The sequence below is a fragment of the Embiotoca jacksoni genome, unplaced genomic scaffold (assembly GCF_022577435.1).
Source record: "Embiotoca jacksoni isolate LCO1_2020_lvr unplaced genomic scaffold, fEmbJac1.0.p SCAF_71, whole genome shotgun sequence".
Taxonomy (NCBI): Eukaryota; Metazoa; Chordata; class Actinopteri; family Embiotocidae; genus Embiotoca; species Embiotoca jacksoni.
Window position 1 is genome coordinate 1,072,274 of NW_027185427.1, and position 19,491 is coordinate 1,091,764.

Consider the following 19,491-nt stretch of genomic DNA (forward strand, 5'->3'; position numbering starts at 1 on the left):
TGTTCACTCACGGGATCACTGTTGAAGCTGTGAGACAGTATGTGACAAAACGTTTTATTTTTTTTGCACAGGTTCTCTACAGAACACTCCATGACGTCCTGCAATGACAAGAGGACAAATGTAGTCAAATACAAGTCAGTCCATGTGGATGTATTTTGATATATTTGCACAGAATCTTATTTTCGTCAGCTGTTTCCCTGAATTACCTTTGGATGTGTTGTGTTTATGAGGGGAAACATGTATTCCTCAGTTACTCCCTTGAATGTTGAGCAGAGCAGGAGACAAACAGAAGAGATGAATTGTTAATCACCTGTTTATAATAACTATTGTTCCTAATCATGATGAAGTTCTGCGCTGGTCAGAGCTACTTATCACTGCTTTCATGTTTTGTTGTCATCCTCTAAAAAAACGTACTTTTACAGTGATCATAGCTTTTCAGTAATTTCTAATTACCCAATTAATAAATAATTCTACAATTCAATAAAGGAAAGAAGATTTAGAAAAATGACAGCAGGATATACGTTTTTTATAATGAGTAACTTTACCTTTTCTGAAACATTCCCTAAAACTAGGGATGTCCCAATTAAGTGTTTTTTTTCTGAGCCCTTTAATATTTCACGTCTGTCGATATTGAATCTCATTCGATATGATTTACTTAATTACAGACAGTCTGTCTGTGACACTTTGAAGTTCAGGTGCAGCTTCCAATTTGGACCACCTTATGTTTAATGAATAACTTGATCCAAATACTTAAGTTGGTAAGTTATTGATACGATACGAATAGAAGTTAAACTGGAAGCTCACGTGACCTGCATCCCACAACAAAGAAATAATAATAATAATAAAGAATAAAGAAGAAGAAGAAACAAACAAATCATCTTCACTCTAAATGCTAGACAGATTGTGAAAGTATTAAAAGAGGAACAAACATGCTACCAATGGTATAATGTACTGTGTAAAATGTAATAATTTCAGATATATTAACAGGCATGAAACCACTAGGTGTAAACTTTCCTGCATAGCAGAATCAAAGACTATTTAAATTGCTGCAGACACCCTGATTCTGCAGACATGTGCAGCAAAACACGCAAAAACAAAAAAAAAACAACTGAATAAAACAAAGATGGAGAAATACCCAGTTGCTAGGGTTTTGGAAATAGTCGAGAGAGTCTTCCTTTGACAGGTCAATCATGGTCAGGAATACCTAGCAGACAAAAAATGAACAGCAGCATTCAAGAATTGTTTTTAAATCACTTAAACATCATGCCAAATATAAGTAATAATAATTCAAATGGTGCTTTAATAACTAAAAGAAAGCTGTGCAGTCTCCCAGGTTAACTCTGTTTACATCAGACCTCAGTGAGAAACCTTCTGAAACGATTCATGTGATCTGCAGATCAGGAATAACCTGTTGGACTGAGCTGGGATTCAAAGCTCTGATTAACAGCACGTGTTTTCATCCTGATTTTATCTTCACGTCTGACTGAAACTCTCGACTCGGAGCGACTAGCTGCAGAGGAGGCACTTACGACAAGAGTGAGGTGGGGGATGTATCGCCACGGTGTCATGTTGCCGCTGTGACCATCCAAGGTTTCACTGTGGGCAGAGAAACAGGCATCGCATTATAGAGCAACACACACACACACACACACACACACACACACACACACACACACACACACACACACACACACACTACAGTGACGGTGGTTTTCAACACATTTCATTCAGTCTTCGGCCCTATCAGTCTGTCAGTGGAGGTGGCTGCTCTGTGGAACAGTTCCCACTCATCAGCGTAGACTGGTGTAGTAACACTCATGAGTTTGAGTGCATTGAGTGCGTTCACACTGACAAGTATGGAAATGTGCAGTGAACTGAAACGAGGCCAAAACAGTCCAAAAATCGAGACACTCTTCACCCTCAACGGTCGCCATCTTGGCTGCGTAATGGAAATCTATCTTTGCGAGGACTGATTTCCATCTTTAACCACTTCACAGTGACGACAATCTGACTGTTTGAAGGTCGAGATTTACTTTCAAGGTCAAAATTAAGTTTAACTTGGAGTTAAGGACTCGGGAATGCATGATGTCGTGTGATGGATTAAAATGTTCTAGGCTGGCACACAGCCCCCATACTGCCCCCCCCCATCTTCCTCTAGTCCCTCAAATGTTATCTCTAGTCATGCAGTTTCTAAAAAAAGAGAATACAAGCCGAGGCAGCTGGCCAGAAGTGGGCAATGAGAGGCCAGTGGGGAAAAGCTGGTGTGTCCATTTTTGGGCATCTCATTACTAAAAGATTTTAACATTCTTCCAGTGTAAATGTAACAGACCCTCTTGTTCATCAGTCATACTCAGCTCCCTTAATAACTTCACTGCCAACAACAACAACACACAAATCAATGACAGGAAACAACAAGGCCAAACACATTTCTCAGAGGGAGTTCCAGTTCATTATATCCACGACTGTCTGCCAGTTCCTCTGGAGTTGCTAATATAAATCTGACTATATCTCCCACATACATTGTAAGCTGCAGTCTCTAAACTCTTTCCTCATGTTGCTACGTGAGAGCAGTGGAAAAGATGAGATAGAGTCTCCTCATTATCCCGGGCTGCTGTCACATGCAGGCACTCATGTTGGATAACTTTAGTTGAACACGAAGGAAAAAAACAGGAAAGTCAGACTGGTGGTGTACAAACAGATGAAATCAAAGACCACGTTTATCCTCCTCATGAGTGGTCAACCACCAAAGATCACTCCAAGAGTAAGACAGGGACGAGTCCGCATGGTCCCAAAGGAACTCCGGTAACATCCAAGCAACTAAAGGCCTCTGACACAGTGGGTCCTATTAATGTCAAGTCAACTATCAGGAGAACACTGAGCAATGAAGCTGTGCACGGAGGGGATGCAAGCAGGAAACACCGATCTCCAAAAAAAACAAAAAACCCATGGACAAGTCATTAGAAAAATGTTTTCTGGATAGTTAAAACCAGAATAGAAATTTCTGGTCTAAATGAGAAGCGTTACGTTTGGAGAAAGAAAACATTGAATTCCAGCATATGAAATTTATCTTAACTGGGAAACATGGTGGTGATAGTATCATGGTTTGGTTCTGGTTTGCTGCATCTGGGGCCACAACAGCCAGCTGTAACAATAATGGAACAATAATCTGTAGACATCAGAGCATCTGATGGTATGAACCCACGGTTAACAACACGCTAATCCCTGCGTTTGTATTTGTGGATTAATGTTCCTTTAGCTCTGTTTGGGTCTCTACCAGCTACTTTCCCTCTGAAACTCCTGTCTGCTATGCAAAATAACAACACTATGAGAGCACTGAACAGTCAACTTTGAGCTAACAGACGCTATAAAGCCCTCTGCAGTCGAGGAGCTGCCGATTCTTATTGTTGTAAGTTCTGTCACATTGTCGTTGAATACATAGATATTAGAAAAAAAGACCAACAGTGGGTCTGAGTAGTAAACTAGTAGTTGTCAGACCCGGGACATACGAATGATTCAGCAAAAAAAGATGAACACTTAATTCTTTTAACTTAACGAATGCTAACTTTATATATCACATGAATATTATCCTGATCCTGAACCAGTCTGTGCTGCATATTTCCTCATCACTCCATATTCACGAGGAAAATATATGACTGTTGCAAGGGTTGTAATAAATGAGTACCACAAAAAGGATTAAAGTTGTATTTATATTTTAGTTTAGTTTATTTTTGTACTTGTCATCATCTTACGTAGGCTCTCTTTCTCTCTCTTATTCTTTACTTCTGACTTGTTTCAAGGCGTATTTGCATGCCGGCAGAATAAAAAACTAGAGAACCGAGAGCATGTCGGCTCCAAACAGTACGCGATCTGTGAAAAGATTCCTGAACCTGCGAGGTAACTTCATCTTTTTGTGTCATAACGAGTCTAAAGAATTTTGTTGGTGTGAAATATAAATCAGAGGTTTTAGGCATTTCCAACAGAACAACCTGCAGATGTTTATACACATCAGCAGAAGTGACTGAAAGTTCCTCATTCATGCAGAGAATTGCCGTCACAATATAAACGCTGAATAGGCGTTTTGTCATGAACACATCTGGCATTGGTTGTAGTGTGTGTGTGTGTGTGTGGGGGAGGAGGGGAGCGATTCTATGGCAGCTTTCAGTTAAATACATCCCAACAGACTTAATATATATACACACACACACACACACACACACACACACACACACACAACTCCGTAAAACAAACATTGAATGTGGTACAATCCACTAGCTAGAAAGTGAAACACTTTTTGATAAGGGAGGGGTGGGGGGGGGGAGGGGACAGATAATAACATCTACTTTAAACCTCTAGTTACTAATCTGTAACTGCGTCTCATGGAAGATGGCGTTGGACACTGGATGGCTACAGTTTTCGGGGAAACACCTTCTCTGATGAACAACCTCGAATACTACATGCTGTATACCCATGGAATTCACATTGCGGTGGGAGAAAGCAGACAGCTCTCTTTACATATTGTTTTAGCCTCCAGATGTGGCGTTTGATGGCCAACGTATATGAATATTGCTTATATATTTTTTGATTATTGTAACTTTTTTTTTAAACGTTTTTAAGGGGGCATTTTAAAGTTTCAGCCAAAGTGTGGAATTCATTGTTAACGAGTTAAATCAACAATAACTTCAGAAAATCTGAGCTGAAACTAATAGATTTCCTCTTTAATTAATTAACCACTTTCGTTTTATAAGTCCCAAATCGATATAAGTAGTCTATAATAAATGTGCAATCTATAATAGTCAGAAGCAGCTACTGCCCACATCTAGGAAGCTGGAAACAGACAAAAATTAATTTGGTGGGTTTCCATCCATTGTTACATTTAAAAAAAAAATTAAAAAATTAAATAAATAAATAAAAAACAAGCAATTGCATAGTTAAATTAAAAAACAACTTAAATATTTATATTTAATTAATTTTGAACTGCCTTATTGTTTAAAATATTCTAATGCATGTTTGGTTGCTCACAGATTTTGATGATAGACTGAGTAGAAAAAATAATTGAAATAATTATTTTCACCAAGAATTTTCCCTGAATATTAAGTAACATTCAGATATACAAATGTAATGGCAGCAATCGAGTAGTGACTAAACATGCCCTTATATGGCGTTCAGGCAGGTACCGGGAGGACGTGAAAGAAATGAAGGATGGAAGAAATAGACCAACCAGAACAGAAACGAGTCTGATCAGGCTTTCTGGACCTGGTTTGATTAGTCACGGTCAGATTCCACGCAGGGCCTCCCTCTCTGAACAGCTTGTTGTTCCTCACAGATCAATCTGAAGCAGCCGCAGCTGACTGCAGACAGACATTCCTCTGACTTCCTAACTCTACAGTCCGGTCCGGTCCGCTCAGGAAACCCACATAAATCAATGATCCTTCAGTGCACCAGCATTATCACAATCAGACCTGTTTCAGCAGCAGGCTTCTCTTCTCTGGCACAGTCCGAAGATTAAGCAATTGTTCCAATGTTCTCCCAGCAATCATGAAGACAGACAGACTTTTACAAGCACACAGTAACGTGGTTGTTGCACCTACCGTGCTCTGCTGTGGGCGATTCGAGTCTGCTATGAATCAAAGTCTGCCCTTATGCATGTTAAATTTTACTTTCACTTTCCTTCCCCCTCCCCCCGACACGTTACATCATGCTCGGAGTTTCCAGAACTATGCAGGAAAAATCCCTCAAACCCCGCGAACCGTTGGACGGCTAGACACGTTTCCAACTGTTTGTAATGATTAATTAACCTGCATGGGTGGAGCTCAGGCTGCCTACAGGACACTACAGCCTACAGGACACTACAGCCTACAGGACACTACAGCCTACAGCTGCCTTAAATGTACCAGCAGAAATGAAAGAGATTGAAGAACTCTACAGTTTCCCCAAAACAGATTTACAATAATATTCCTGTCATGTACGAAAAACAAAAGAAGGTACAAGTAATTAAAGATGATTTAAAATCTTTTATTCCGGTGTTTCTGTGATCATGACAAATTGTTTTGATTGCAAGCATAAACTTTTATAATTTAGAAAAAAATTATAATAAAACAGTATTTTTGACGAACTCAACTGTCAAATGATTAAAAAATGGTTTTCTTTGTTCCACTTTGTCAGTTCAGAAAACGCAATTTGTTATGACCCAAAAACCCCCAAAGGAGCGCTCTTATGATAAAATAACAAAGTATGAAAATAAATGCAAGAAATAGTAGCAGGTTCCTTTGGACTTTACGGAAACGGTTGAAAACGTCATGAGTGGAGAGGTAGAGAAGTAATGGCTGTAAAAACTGAAAAGAAAAGCCACTGTGGTCCGAGGTTATTACAATATTAACAAGAACAAACTTAGTATAGTTTTTACACATGAGATGCAGTGAAGACTTAACGCCACAAAATGGGAGGTTTTGATTATTTTTAAATCATCTTTTTTTTATTTGTAAAGTAAAAAGCTTGTGTTGCACATCTGTGCTGCAGTTATTAGCTGAATACATCACTGCACACATGAACACATGCTGGCAATGCTAACAGGAGCTAACTGACCAACTCATTCTTTTTAACACAAAGGCGACGGTTAATATTCGTTAGGAAGTTTCCCGGAGGAATTGCATTGATTAAAAAAATTGCATTGAAAGTGTTTAATTGAGTGAAAACTTGAAATTCAGGCACTTTCCAAACCTGAGCAAAACAAAGTTCACGTCTTCCTACAACATATTTCCCATTGAATTATTCGGGTTTATATGATTTATATTAAAAGGACATTATCCAATGCATTTGGGATGTGCAGCCTGATCGCAGCAGGAGGGATTAATGACATGTTCACGGGGACTTTTCAAAGTGACGTCACCGAAGGGGCGTTAGTGGATAGATGGTTCTGCTCTGACGTTCAGAAATACAACAAGTTTCCATCAAAATAAAACAATAACATTGACAGTAAGAATAATGAAAAGGCAACACCACAGTCCACAGTCCACGTCTGACCACCTCAGCACCGGAGCTCGTTTCATTCATTGAACAGCAGTGAAACACAACTATCTAAAAACATCGACACCGTATTCAGAAAACACTGAGCTGACAATACAACGTGAAAACAATCATGACGAAAAAGTCATCTTTTCCTTCTCCCTTCTGTCCTTCATTCCTTCTTATACACGGTTAAAAAGGTTAAAGTGTTACATGTTTAGTTATCACCTGATCTCGGCCAAAACAGCCTGACAAACTCAGGAAAGCTTCTTCTGATCAGATTTGAATTAATGCTGTCAAATACAAATAAAATTCAACTCAGTGATGACTCATCATTTTGCGGTTGTCGTTTTTTTCATGGCTCTTGTTTGAGCACATCAGACACCGAACTGTAAACCATAAACCTGCATCTGAAACAACAGTTCAAAGCCATCAGAAACCACTTCAAGTTTCAAGCCGTTTCATTCAAGCCCGCACTGAACCTCATCAAGAAACTCCGTTTCTCAGTTCAACAGTTCAGACGAAGACCTTCAGACGAGCTCTGAAATGCAGCAACATTCACATTAACTGGAGATCTGTGTCAGTAAACGTTGGAGGGGACTTTAAACCAGTATTTTCTGCTTCACGATACCTTTCAGAAGGAATAATTGTTATTTTACAAGACTACATTTATCTGGCGTTGGTTAGCAACCACATATTCATTTAAAATCTGCTTATATGTTCATAATTAATAATAAAATCATACTGTATGATGAAATAACTAAATATTCAGCTAAAAAAACATTTGACTACTTTTGACTTTCGCATTGCTCCTTTTATTGAATACTACGAGTTATCAAATGGTGACCTGGTTGAATGAGAATCTTAATAACTGCTCCAAAGTCTCCGAGCCAGAAACAGTTATTTGAGAGAATGATTTAACATAAATTAGTGAATGTTTTGTAAAAAAAAAAAAAAAAAAAAAAATCAGCTGTCTTGTTTTACTGCGATTAAAGGAGACCATTCACCGAAGTTTCTTGTATTTGTAATAACAGCTAAAATGTCCTTTGATATCTAAAGTTGACTTAATAAGTTACCTATTGATTCACGCTGCGGTGCGTTGCTTGTCCAGAGATCAGGTGATGAGTTAAAATAACTGAACCTCTCCTGAAACAAAAATTCCCAAAGATTAGACCGAAACTTATAAACCTGTCGTTCCATCTGATCCAATAAATCAAATGACGATAAATAAATGGGTCTAACTTTGTTGTAACCTCCCTTTATTCTCTCTTTTTTCTCATAACATAAAATTGCGTCAGCAGGTTTTTAACTTTAATTAATATTGCGGGTCTCTTAATGCTCTTGGTTAACCGTCGGGGAGATCTGTCTCCTCCTGCTTGTCCTTCAGCGCCTCTTAAAAAAAAAAAAATCTCCAAACGCAGCTTTCATATTCTCAGAGAAAGCATGAGGAGCGTTTTGTGTTATCTAGCTGAATGTCTTTGATCGTAACATTATAAAACTAAAACAAAGGTGTGTGCCAGTTAATGCTGAATGTAGCAGCTGCTGTTGGCGCCCATTCAATGTTTTAAATGAAAGAATGAACATGAGGTTCAGGTGAGGTTCAGGTGAGGTTCAGGTGAGGTTCAGGTGAGGCGTGGCAGCGTGGCGATGAAAGTGTTTTTATCACCGAGTGGGAGGAAAAAAAAGAAAACTCGAGATCAGTGCCATGAATCATCCGTGGAGCATCAAAAGGCTCCTTCCTCCTTCAGCTCCCCGGATGTTTTGCTGAATCAGCAGGGCCGACGCATTTATTGCTGGTGTGGCTGCGACCTCGCTTTGATTTTACTCATTAACTCAGCCTGGTCGGTTTATGTCTGGATAAATTGCACTGAAACATTGGAGGATTTGGATTTGGGGGTTTTGAGGGGAACGCTCATGCAGCTGTTTTCAGAGGAGCTTCTTGGACGGAGGCTGGGCTTGGCCTCTGCAGGATGAAGAGGTTTTGGTGTCAGCTGACAGGAGGGCCATGATGTCTTGCAGAGATTGACTTATCTGAGCTCCAAACCTGTGGGAGTCCTGTAAAAAAAAAAAAAAAAGAGAGAGAAAATTAAAGTATTGAGAGGAGCAATTTAAAAGAGAAGAGAGACAAATGTTTGTGGGTAGACGATAAAATCCACGGAGAGGAGATCGAGGCAGCAGCACATGGAGAGAAGAGATGTTACAGAAAGAGGAGGACTGATGATGTCAATAGATGAAACATCATCTCTGGAATTCCAGGAGGGAATCACTTGACATTATTACATCACATTACATTTCATTTATCTGACTCTTTTATCCAAAGCGACTTACAATAAGTGCATTTCAACCATGAGGGTACAAAACCAGAACAACAAGAATCAAGAAAATACAATTTCTTCCAAAAAGCCAAAATACAAAGTGCTATCAGTAAGTGCCATTTTAAGTGCTACTAAAGTTCTCCTATTACCAGTAACCAGTGAAGGCAGCGGAGGAGCGGAGGAGGAGGAGGAGGAGGAGCGGAGTAGTGTGAGTGTATTTAGGAGGTTAAAGACCAGTCGAGCTGAAGCATTCTGGATGAGCTGCAGAGGTCGGATGGCACTAACAGGTAGACCTGCCAGGAGGGAGTTACAGTAGTCTAGACGTGAGATGACCAGAGCCTGGATCAGAACCTGGACCAGAGCCTGGATCAGAACCTGGACCAGAGCCTGGACCAGAACCTGGACCTCCTTCTGAGTGAGAAGAGGACGTATTCTCCTGATGTTGTGCAGCATGTATCTACAGGAACGTGTTGTTCATGAGGCCTCAAGGACGACACATGACAGGATGATGTTCTGTAAAAAACACTTTCTGTCCTTTAATCAGCTCCTAAATATACACTTATTAGCTTTTATTACATTCCTTCCTAAAGTCTGTACCAACATGAATTTAACCTGCAACTTGACTTGTTGGAGACGAACAAATAATATTAATTAGAATTAATAATTCTAGTTTTTTTTACATAAACCCATAACTTCCATAAAAGGTCTGACACAGACCTGTGAGATTGTTGTTTCATCCCGAGTGGGACATTTTACAGGAGACAAAGATGGACTTGTCAGTGCTCTCTGGTTGGATGACTCTGTAATGGAGACACCAAATCATCTCAAACCTGGTTGAGCAGTTTCTTGTTACCAGTCGACGGATAAACATGCATCAGAGTGGGAACGATGCACAGTACCGAGACGTGCAGCGAGAAGGAGGAAGGTAAAACCGGAAAGAGTCGGTGGTACAAACATGTCGCTTCATCAAAATCAGCAGCGAGTTAAGCATGTTTTTGTAAGCGCTGATCCAGCACCGTGGACATGACACAATTTTGGGTCAAACTCTGGAAATCATCAACGGAGACCTTTAAATGCTTCAAGAAGTCTAAGGCAACAAAACAATGAGCCGGGCGAGGTGTTCTGAGGGACGTTCCTGTTTCAAGAGGGGGCGGAGCTTCACCGTCCAAGACCGAAGAAGGAGCGTCAGGTCAGGAGACACCAGCACCAGCTGGGTTTTCTTTGTGTCACCGTGAAATGGTCCCCCAGAGTCAGACTGTCAACGCCGAGTTCCACCGGGACCTTCTGAGGGGAACATTCGCTGCGAACCACCTGAACTGCAGCAATGCTCACAGTGCATCGACACAGTTGTCGCTCCCCACCACTCCTGCTCGCTGGGTTTGGCTCCCTGCTGCTTTGTTCTGTTCTCCAATAATAATAATAAAACTCTGCTCAAGTTTCAGGTGCGTAAAACATCGCAGACGCACCCGGACCGCTGCTCACAAAAGCATGTGTCACTCAGGTGCTGATTTGTACGTACGTCAGCCGATACCTCCAACGAGCTCATTTATCATCCCCACTGATGGTTCAGATTTGTGCACAAACGCAGGATTCACAGTAATGGTGTGATCGTGTGAGACAGGAAGTGAAATTAGGCAGTGAAACGCTGCAGTTTATCCCGTCATGTGTTCTGTGGTTCAAGAACACATGAAAGGCAACGCAATCTGCTCTTTGCTGGGAAAGCCAGACGGTAGTCAGAAGACGAGGTGATGTCTGATCTCTTTTTGTGTAATAATTTACAAGTATTTTTCAGTGACTGATAAAGCTGCATGTGTCATCCTGCATGTCCTTACAAGCAGGATGATGCATCATGCATGCATCGTAAGAAAAGTAGCATTTATATATCTTTCACTGCTCATGTTTATGGTGATAAATAGCATTAATATCATCAGCATGCAGTACTTAAAGGTCCAGTGTGTCTGATTTCAGAGGGTCTATTGGCAGAAATGGAATATCATATTCAGAATTATGATTTATTTAGTGTTTAATCAGCTGAAACTATAAAATCTCCTCATGTGTACATGGGGAGAAGGTCCTCTTCCCCACAACCCACCATGTTGCACTGCCATGTTTCTACAGGAGCCCAGAGGGGACAAAAAGACTACGTGTTCAGAAGAGGAGAGTGAGGCCCCGCCCCCACCGCCCCCACCTATACGATAAATGAGTCAGACTGACAGTCATCAATTCTCGCCCAGCGCCATTATCTTCCATCAAAGTAGCAAAATTGGATTTGGCCATGAATGTACTTCCTGCACGTGCTTCAGACTGTGAACACATCGGCCTTTTCTGTTGGTTTTGTCTTCCCACTTAACAAAACATCACTATTCCTGTCACATAGTTAAATTAGTCAAATTTCAGTGATGCTGGAGGTTAGTTGAAGTTTTTGAAGTCACAAATCTGCATTTATTATCACAAAAAGTGACAAAGAAATGACAGTTTCATGTATTTATGATGATTAATGTTTCAAGGCGGCATCAGTTTACAAAAGTGTTTCTGAACACGTTCTGCAGATCTCGTGTCATTTGTTTAGAATTTATTGATCAACAGGGAAAGCAACGAAGGTTTCACTTACAGTCTCGCGGCAGGAGTGTTTGGACGACACGTGGAAGTTGATCATGTCTTCACCCACAATGATGTACGAGACCCCGTAACCGTCGTCAGCGACCTGCCGGCACAGAGATCAGAAGAGATTAATGTCTCACAAACAAACCTTCGTGTCTTCTCGTGTTTGCAGCCGAGCGTGTCGCTACCAAGTTTACAGTTTCAACCAGAGCAGGGCGTCACTCACAGGTCCGAACCCGCCGCCGAGCGATATGTAGTCTGGGTTGTTCTTCAGGTCGAACAGCTCCATCTGCTGAACCGGAGTCTGACTGGTGGAGAGGCGCCAGGGATCAGACAGAACCTAGAATATAATAAAGAAGATAATAAGTCATCACATTACCCACAGCGATGACTGATTTACAGAATCTACAGATGTTCTTTGGGGCTGGGATGTGAATGGATGTGCAGCTTTCATGTTCTTGAGATAATCAGACTTTCACCATTTTTTTATATGTACTGTTGATTTTTCAGTTGCATTTACAGTCAATTATGGTTCACGGACACATAATTGTGCAGTTTTAATGTGACTCTCAAACTGGATAACACAAAATGTACCCGAAAAAATTCTCAGTACTGGATTCATCATCAGATGATTCAGGATATTCAGTCTGTTTTATGGCAATTTTAAGACACTAATTCTAAAAAAAAAAAAATGTGTGATTAAATCAACAAATATTTCTCAGGTTTTACTGTTGTTAAAGATGTACACATGGATACCTCCTGCTGGCTTGTAAAACCCAATAAAAATGCATGTATTCTTTGAACTTAATTGCAATTGTGCCTTCTATTTTCTCTTATTTCCAAAATCATTAATATAAAACAGGCTATATGATGAAATCCACTTTACAATGCAATGATAGACCTCCTATAAGAGCTGCGCCCGGTGACATCCCCACATTTACATCCAGTGAGCGCTCACCTCTTTGAGGAACGGGGACTCCACGCCGAGGTATTTGGAGACCACGTACAGGCAGAAGAGGTGTCTGTCGATTCCAGCTCCGGTCATCGCCATCCGGTAAAGGTTCTGGTGCTTCTCCGAGGCCAGTCGGAGGAGACGCCTGCACTGTTCCTCTCCCTGTCGAGTCACATTCATCCATGTGAATCAAATTACCATTAAAATCATCTATGAACTTGAATTCACTAGAAATTTAGCACTAATTAGCAGGATTGTTTTGGGATTTTCTGGAGTAAAAAGATCTGTTTTTTGCGAACAGTAAAATGAAAATATCCTGATAGTTGCACTGAAAGCTCAGGACTCAACCTGAGGACAGCCGCGATGTAAAAACTGTCTGAAGTACAGAATGTCTTTTGTCGACTTTGAAGACATACTTATGAAGCCTGCTGCTGTCTGATGCTACAGAGGAAAGACAACACTTCCTGTCATTAACTTCCTGTTGACGTTTTGTTTCTATGTTCCTCATTCATCTAATCTGCTACAGACTTACAGACCTTAATTCATTAGTTGTATTTCTATTTTCTTTTCGGACTTCTGCTCTTTGTGACATTTAGGTGCCAGACTTGGTATTGAAATGTGTAAAATGCCTGATGAAGAATGGCTGCTTCACCTACAGTAACTACAATTTTTGAGGCTTCTTCTTATCTGATGTGAGATTTGTTTGAGAAGTGTGAGCAAGTGTGATTGAAAGCTGGCAACCGTGAACAGACTGAGGACTCCAGAGTCTGAGCCAACACCAGACAATAACTCTCCCTGTTGCAGAGTTTGGACAGACATCATGATGCAGCCATTGATACGCACCTCTCCTCCCTCCAGAGCCTGGACGAAGGCAGAGCTTTCGTTGGAGCAGGATCGCACCGTCTCCGTCCGTCCCTCTCTGAACAGACGGGTCATTGACGCCTCATACGTCAGACAGAAACCACCACGATCCTGGAGGCAGAAGACCAGGAGGCGGGGGGGTGGGGGTTACAAACATCTGGTCATTGAATACAGCTCAGTTAATACAAATTATTATACTAAAAGCAGAATTAAGTTATTTGATTTTGAGATCAGGGACGGAAGACATCCATCGGAGGAAATCATTATTTGATCTCTTGCCCATTTTGTAAGTTTGTCCACTGATAAAGAAATGAACGGTTTATAAATGTAATGGAGGTTTATTTTAACAGAGAGACGGAATATCAAAACAAATCCAGAAAATCACATCATATAAAAGTTATAAAATGATTTGAATTTGATTGTGTGAAATAAGTATTTGATCTCCAACCAGCAAGAATTCTGTCTTCTACAGACGGTTAGATTCGTCCTCTCGCTTTAAGAAAGTTCTCCGAATCTCAACTGGACACCTGTATAAAAGACATCCATCTCAACTGGTCACCTGTATAAAAGACATCCGTCTCAACTGGTCACCTGTATAAAAGACATCCGTCTCAACTGGTCACCTGCATAAAAGACATCCGTCTCAATTGGTCACCTGTATAAAAGACATCCGTCTCAACTGGTCACCTGTATAAAAGACATCCGTCTCAATTGGTCACCTGTATAAAAGACATCCGTCTCAACTGGTCACCTGCATAAAAGACACCCGTCTCAACTTGTCACCTGTATAAAAGACATCCGTCTCAACTCGTCACCTGCATAAAAGACATCCGTCTCAACTCGTCACCTGTATAAAAGACACCTGTCCACAGACTCAATCAATCAGATTCCAACCTGTCCACCATGCAGACCAAAGAGCTGTCTCAGGATGTCAGGGACAGATGGTAGACCTGCACGAGGCTGGAATGGACGATAAGACCATCGGCCAGCAGCTTGGTGAGAAGCAGACAACTGTTGGTGAGATTATTGGGAAATGGGAGAAACACTAAATGACATGTGTGGTGGCAGGGTGTGGTTAGCTCCGCTGCAGGGGGTGGAGAGTGGGAGGAGTGGTTCAGGGAACGGTGCCGGGCCGGTGTGATGAGCGCAGCTGAGCCGAATACAAACTGATGAGCACAGCTGAGCTGGATGTGGACTGATGAGCTCTCCCCTATAAAGGGAGCAGGGAGAAGGAGGAAGAGGAGGAAGCGGTTGCATGAGGACGTTAGTGTATGGGCCGGGCATATAAAAGCATTTTACACCTGAACGTAAGACTGAGCGTGTCATCTGTGGCCAAGGGAGACCCGGTAGCACCAATCTTGCTACAACATGGATCTCCTCGGTCTGGATCTCCTCGGTCTGGGGCTCCTCGGAGATCTGGCCTGGTGGGGTATCGATGATCACGAGGAAGATGAGGGATCACCCAGAACTACACGGGAGGAACTTGTTCATGATCTCCAGACAGCTGGGACCACAGTCACCATGGAAACCATCAGTAACACACTGTGGTCAGTGTGTAGATCTTTAATATCTCCGGTTCATATAAATGTTATGATTTATAACATTACATATTACTAACATATCTTATTAACACATCTGACAACATAACATACTATTATAGCAGCTTATACATTTTTACCCTGTTGTGACACTATTGAAATGACTTATGAACTCCCTGCTGGTCACCGGTGAGCTTTCCGTAAACACCATAAAAGCGACGCCATAAAAGTGAGTTATGGCAAGACTGAACCCTAAACAGGTTTTTATTAAACAACACTAAATGTTATTTACGATATAAATGAAGCCAGCTGGATGTATGTGCTCGGTATTTATTCATATATGGACCTATGTATGGATTCTGTGAAATAACGTCCCAGCCCACTTCTATGCAAAGTGAGAGTATAAAAACTGTATTCGTGTTTGTATTCGGGGTAGAACTTCATTCCTGAGCGGAGTGATGAACTTCTCCCCATGCGCACGTATAAATAAAGAATTCTTTTGTATTGATCTTCAACTCCATCCTCATCTGTGACCTGTCTCCCGAAATTGACCATCACATCAGAGGAGAACAACATCCAGCTCTTTGACATCAACTGGACTCGCCGTGTTTGGAGGAAGAGAAACGCTGACTTGAACCCGAGGACACCGTCCCACCGTCAAGCATGGAGGTGGAGACATTCTGCTTTGGGGGTGTCTCTCTGCTGAGGGGACAGGATGACTTCACCACATCGAGGGGAGGACGGACAGGGCCGCGTACCGGGACATCGTGGGGGACGACCTCCTTCCCTCAGCCGGGACACTGAAGACGGGTCGTGGACGGTCTTCAGCACCACAATGACCCAAAACATACAACGAGGCAACAAAGGAGCGGCTCAAGAAGAAGCACATGAAGGTCACGGAGAGGTCAAGCCGGTCTCCGGACCTTCATCCCAGAGAACATCTGAGGAGGGAGCTGAAGCTTCCTGTTGCCGAGCAACAGCCTGGAAACCTGAAGGATTTGGAGGATCTTCAGGAGTGAACAACATCCCTCCTGAGATGTTCAAACCTGGAGACCAACTACCAGAAACATCTGACCTCTGACCTCGCCAACAACGCTTTCGAGTCATGTTCTGCTGCGTGATCAAATACTTATTTCACACAATCAAATGCAAATCAATTTATAACTTTTATATGATGTGATTTTCTGGACTTTTATTTTTTATATATTCTGTCTCTGTTAAAATAAACCTCCACTACAATTATAGACCGTTAATTTCTTTGTCAGTCGGCACACTTAAAAAAATCTGCAAGAGATCAAATAATAATTTCCTTCACTGGATCAAAGTGAGGAGGGGAAAAAATAAGAAACAAATCCAACAATCACGCCAAGATAAGCGAGACAGACATAAACAGGAAAGGAGAGCAGAGCACGGCCTCATAACAGTCCTGACAGATACATCTTTTTTGTTTTACTTTGACATAAACTAAAAAGAAGACACAGAGTCCAGGAGATACAAGCTCCTGCTGTGTTCATGGATATTTAAAGTTAACTCGTCGTGGGGGTCAATATCTAACTTTATGTCCTTGTTGAAGTCTGTTTAGACAACCGAGACCAACATGTGGACATCACTAATCTTTTCTGACATCTCATTCTCTATCATCTAAAGCAAAGAGTGCTCCACCTTCACCTTCCTGATCTTTACAAGTATGCAACTTAACACAGACAGGAGTTTATGTGCAAAGAAAACAAACAAAACCAAACAGGTATTTCCAGATGAGACATTCTTCAAAGACCTCACATTCCCACAGTCAGTTGTTGCCTGGTGGAGACGTGGGACTGAGATACAGTGCAACATGGTGGGTTGTGGGGAAGAGGACCTTCTCCCCATGTACACATGAGGAGATTTTATAGTTTCAGCTGATTAAACACTAAATAAATCATAATTCTGAATATGATATTCCATTTCTGCCAATAGACCCTCTGAAATCAGACACACTGGACCTTTAAGTACTGCATGCTGATGATATTAATGCTATTTATCACCATAAACATGAGCAGTGAAAGATATATAAATGCTACTTTTCTAACGATGCATGCATGATGCATCATCCTGCTTGTAAGGACATGCAGGATGACACATGCAGCTTTATCAGTCACTGAAAAATACCTGTAAATTATTACACAACAACTAATTATACTGTGATTAGGTAGGTAGGTAGGTAGGTATTTACTTTATTAATCCCAGAGGGGAAATTTTTTAAATTAAATTAAATTAAATTAAATTAAATTTATATTACCACATAAATGATGCAACAGGAGAAAGCAGCAGCATGCACAGATGTAGCATTATTTATCATAGTATAAATTTGAGTTTGTGTCAGCTATTAGGACAGGGAAAATATCAGCTGCAGAAAGTGAGTGCAGGTGCAAAGGCAACTTAGAAAGGTAAAAGGATAAATCAGGCTCGTGTCTACAGACCAGACAAATGGTTTATATTTGTTCACATTCAAGTATGTGCTGCTCCAACCAGTGCAGATAAACTAAACACAAATCAGACCTCGGATGGTTTACAGTACATAAAGGGGCTTAAACACTTTGGTCTTAAATGTGTAAAAGTCTAAGAGGGACATAAATAAGTGTTGAACATTGGTCACAGTTCGCTAATAATTCAGAGATCCAAAGGTCACCTGCAGCTTTCCTTCTTTAGAAATGGCTGTATGCTAAGTTGATACGTTAACATTTAATAGAAGCAATGTATGCGAGAAAAGCACTGGATCCAATAAATAATGGGCAGTAACAACAATAAAACTTGTGCATGAAGCTGTGATGAAGCTTCTTGGCTGAGTTAGTGCTTGAAGGAGGGCATTGTGGGTAGACATGGGTGTCGTCTTTGTTTTACACCCCACTGGAGTCTGTGTGTGTGTGTGTGTGTGTGTGTGTGTGTGTGTGTGTGTGTGTGTGTGTGTGTGTGTGTGTGTGTGTGTGTGTGTGTGTGTGTGTGTGTGTGTGTGTGTGTGTGCGTGCGTGCGTGTGCGTGTGTTACCCTGTAGTATGCCAGCTGTAGGCTGATCTGTATGAATGCGTCGGGGCTGATCCGACACTTCTTGATCCGTCCTTTTCCGAACTCCCTGAATGGAAACACGTGGCAGTCTACGTCGTCGGCCAGCACCTGGGCGACAGCCAGGGAGCTGCAGACCTGAGCCTGAACCTGTTACACAGAACAAACAACACTCAGCAGCTGGAATAAAAGGTGGCCGTTTGGACTTCCTCTGAGGATTCATGTGACGACTGAAACTTTGTATTGCACTAAGAAATCAAAGGAAATGTTAATCCAACCACAGAAACTAGAAGATATGTAAAAAAAAAAGACCATTTAGACTGAATTTAGCTGCATTAAAACATGTCTGTGATCTCCCTCCTTGTCTTCCCTCCTCATTTCTCACAGAGAAAAAAAGAAGAGCAAGTTATGCTGTGTGTATGTGTTAAGACACGTCTATGAGCATTAACAAAGCTATTTCAGAGACTTGAGGGTCCAGCAGAAATGTTGCGTAACCTTTGTGAGATGAGTGGTGCCACCAGGCCGAGAGCAGCAGCTTGTGTCGGGACGCTGCAGACGTTGTGGGCAACTTTGATTTCTGGCGTGACAGATTTTATATACTGTTATATTATTGACATGAACATGTTCAACATCAACAAAAGTAGTAATAACTGACATTAGTTTCATTGTAAGAACACAACAAATGTTTCTGAGCGATCTTACAGTGACTCATTGTATCGAACACTTTAACTGTAGCTGTTAGAAATGTGAGCTGAATGAGTCCGAGACACGTTGTTCCATTACGGAAGGAGACTGGCTCAAATCTGCTGTTTGGTTTCATAACTGGACTCCAAACATCTGTTTAACATTTAACTCTACAAAATGAATGCTGCTTAGCGACCGTCCTGGCAGATGATTGGGCAGCGGAGGTAATGTGTTTTCAGGATGTCCAGAGGCAGCCACATTCTCCTAAAATACAATATCTCCAGATGTCTCACAAGGAATTTGTTGAAACTTGGCAGAAACGTTGCCTTGATAACAAGAATGAACGGATTATATTTTGGGAGTTCATGTTCAAAGTCACTGTGATCTCACTTCCCCCTCATCTGTCCGTCCCATTCCCGTGAACACAATATCTCAGCAACGCCTTGAGGGAACTTAGCAAAACATTTTCTTGGTGCCAACGATGAACTGATAAGACTTT

General features: G+C 41.4%; 2 protein-coding genes across 3 annotated transcripts in view; both read right to left on the reverse strand.

Annotated features, from left to right (window-relative positions):
- Positions 1–5,724, reverse strand: part of LOC138215235 (uncharacterized) — a 22,191-nt gene extending 16,467 nt beyond the window's left edge. The window contains exons 1-5 of one of the 2 annotated variants that reach the window (XM_069177291.1): positions 5,460–5,724; positions 1,530–1,596; positions 1,136–1,204; positions 207–257; positions 12–98 (exon numbers count right to left, since the gene is read on the reverse strand). In XM_069177291.1, the coding sequence (XP_069033392.1) occupies positions 12–98; positions 207–257; positions 1,136–1,204; positions 1,530–1,568 (246 nt within the window). In that variant the 5' untranslated portion in view covers positions 1,569–1,596; positions 5,460–5,724. The remainder of the gene's footprint in view (positions 1–11; positions 99–206; positions 258–1,135; positions 1,205–1,529; positions 1,597–5,459) is intronic. The other variant, XM_069177290.1, reaches the window with a different exon arrangement.
- Positions 5,725–5,997: 273 nt separating this feature from the next.
- The window catches only part of cpt1a2b (carnitine palmitoyltransferase 1A2b), a 43,810-nt gene continuing 30,316 nt past the window's right edge, over positions 5,998–19,491 (reverse strand). Inside the window, exons 14-19 of the mRNA XM_069177293.1 lie at positions 18,294–18,458; positions 13,714–13,842; positions 12,877–13,032; positions 12,145–12,258; positions 11,929–12,021; positions 5,998–9,057 (exon numbers count right to left, since the gene is read on the reverse strand). Of these exons, the coding sequence (XP_069033394.1) occupies positions 8,929–9,057; positions 11,929–12,021; positions 12,145–12,258; positions 12,877–13,032; positions 13,714–13,842; positions 18,294–18,458 (786 nt within the window). The 3' untranslated portion in view covers positions 5,998–8,928. The remainder of the gene's footprint in view (positions 9,058–11,928; positions 12,022–12,144; positions 12,259–12,876; positions 13,033–13,713; positions 13,843–18,293; positions 18,459–19,491) is intronic.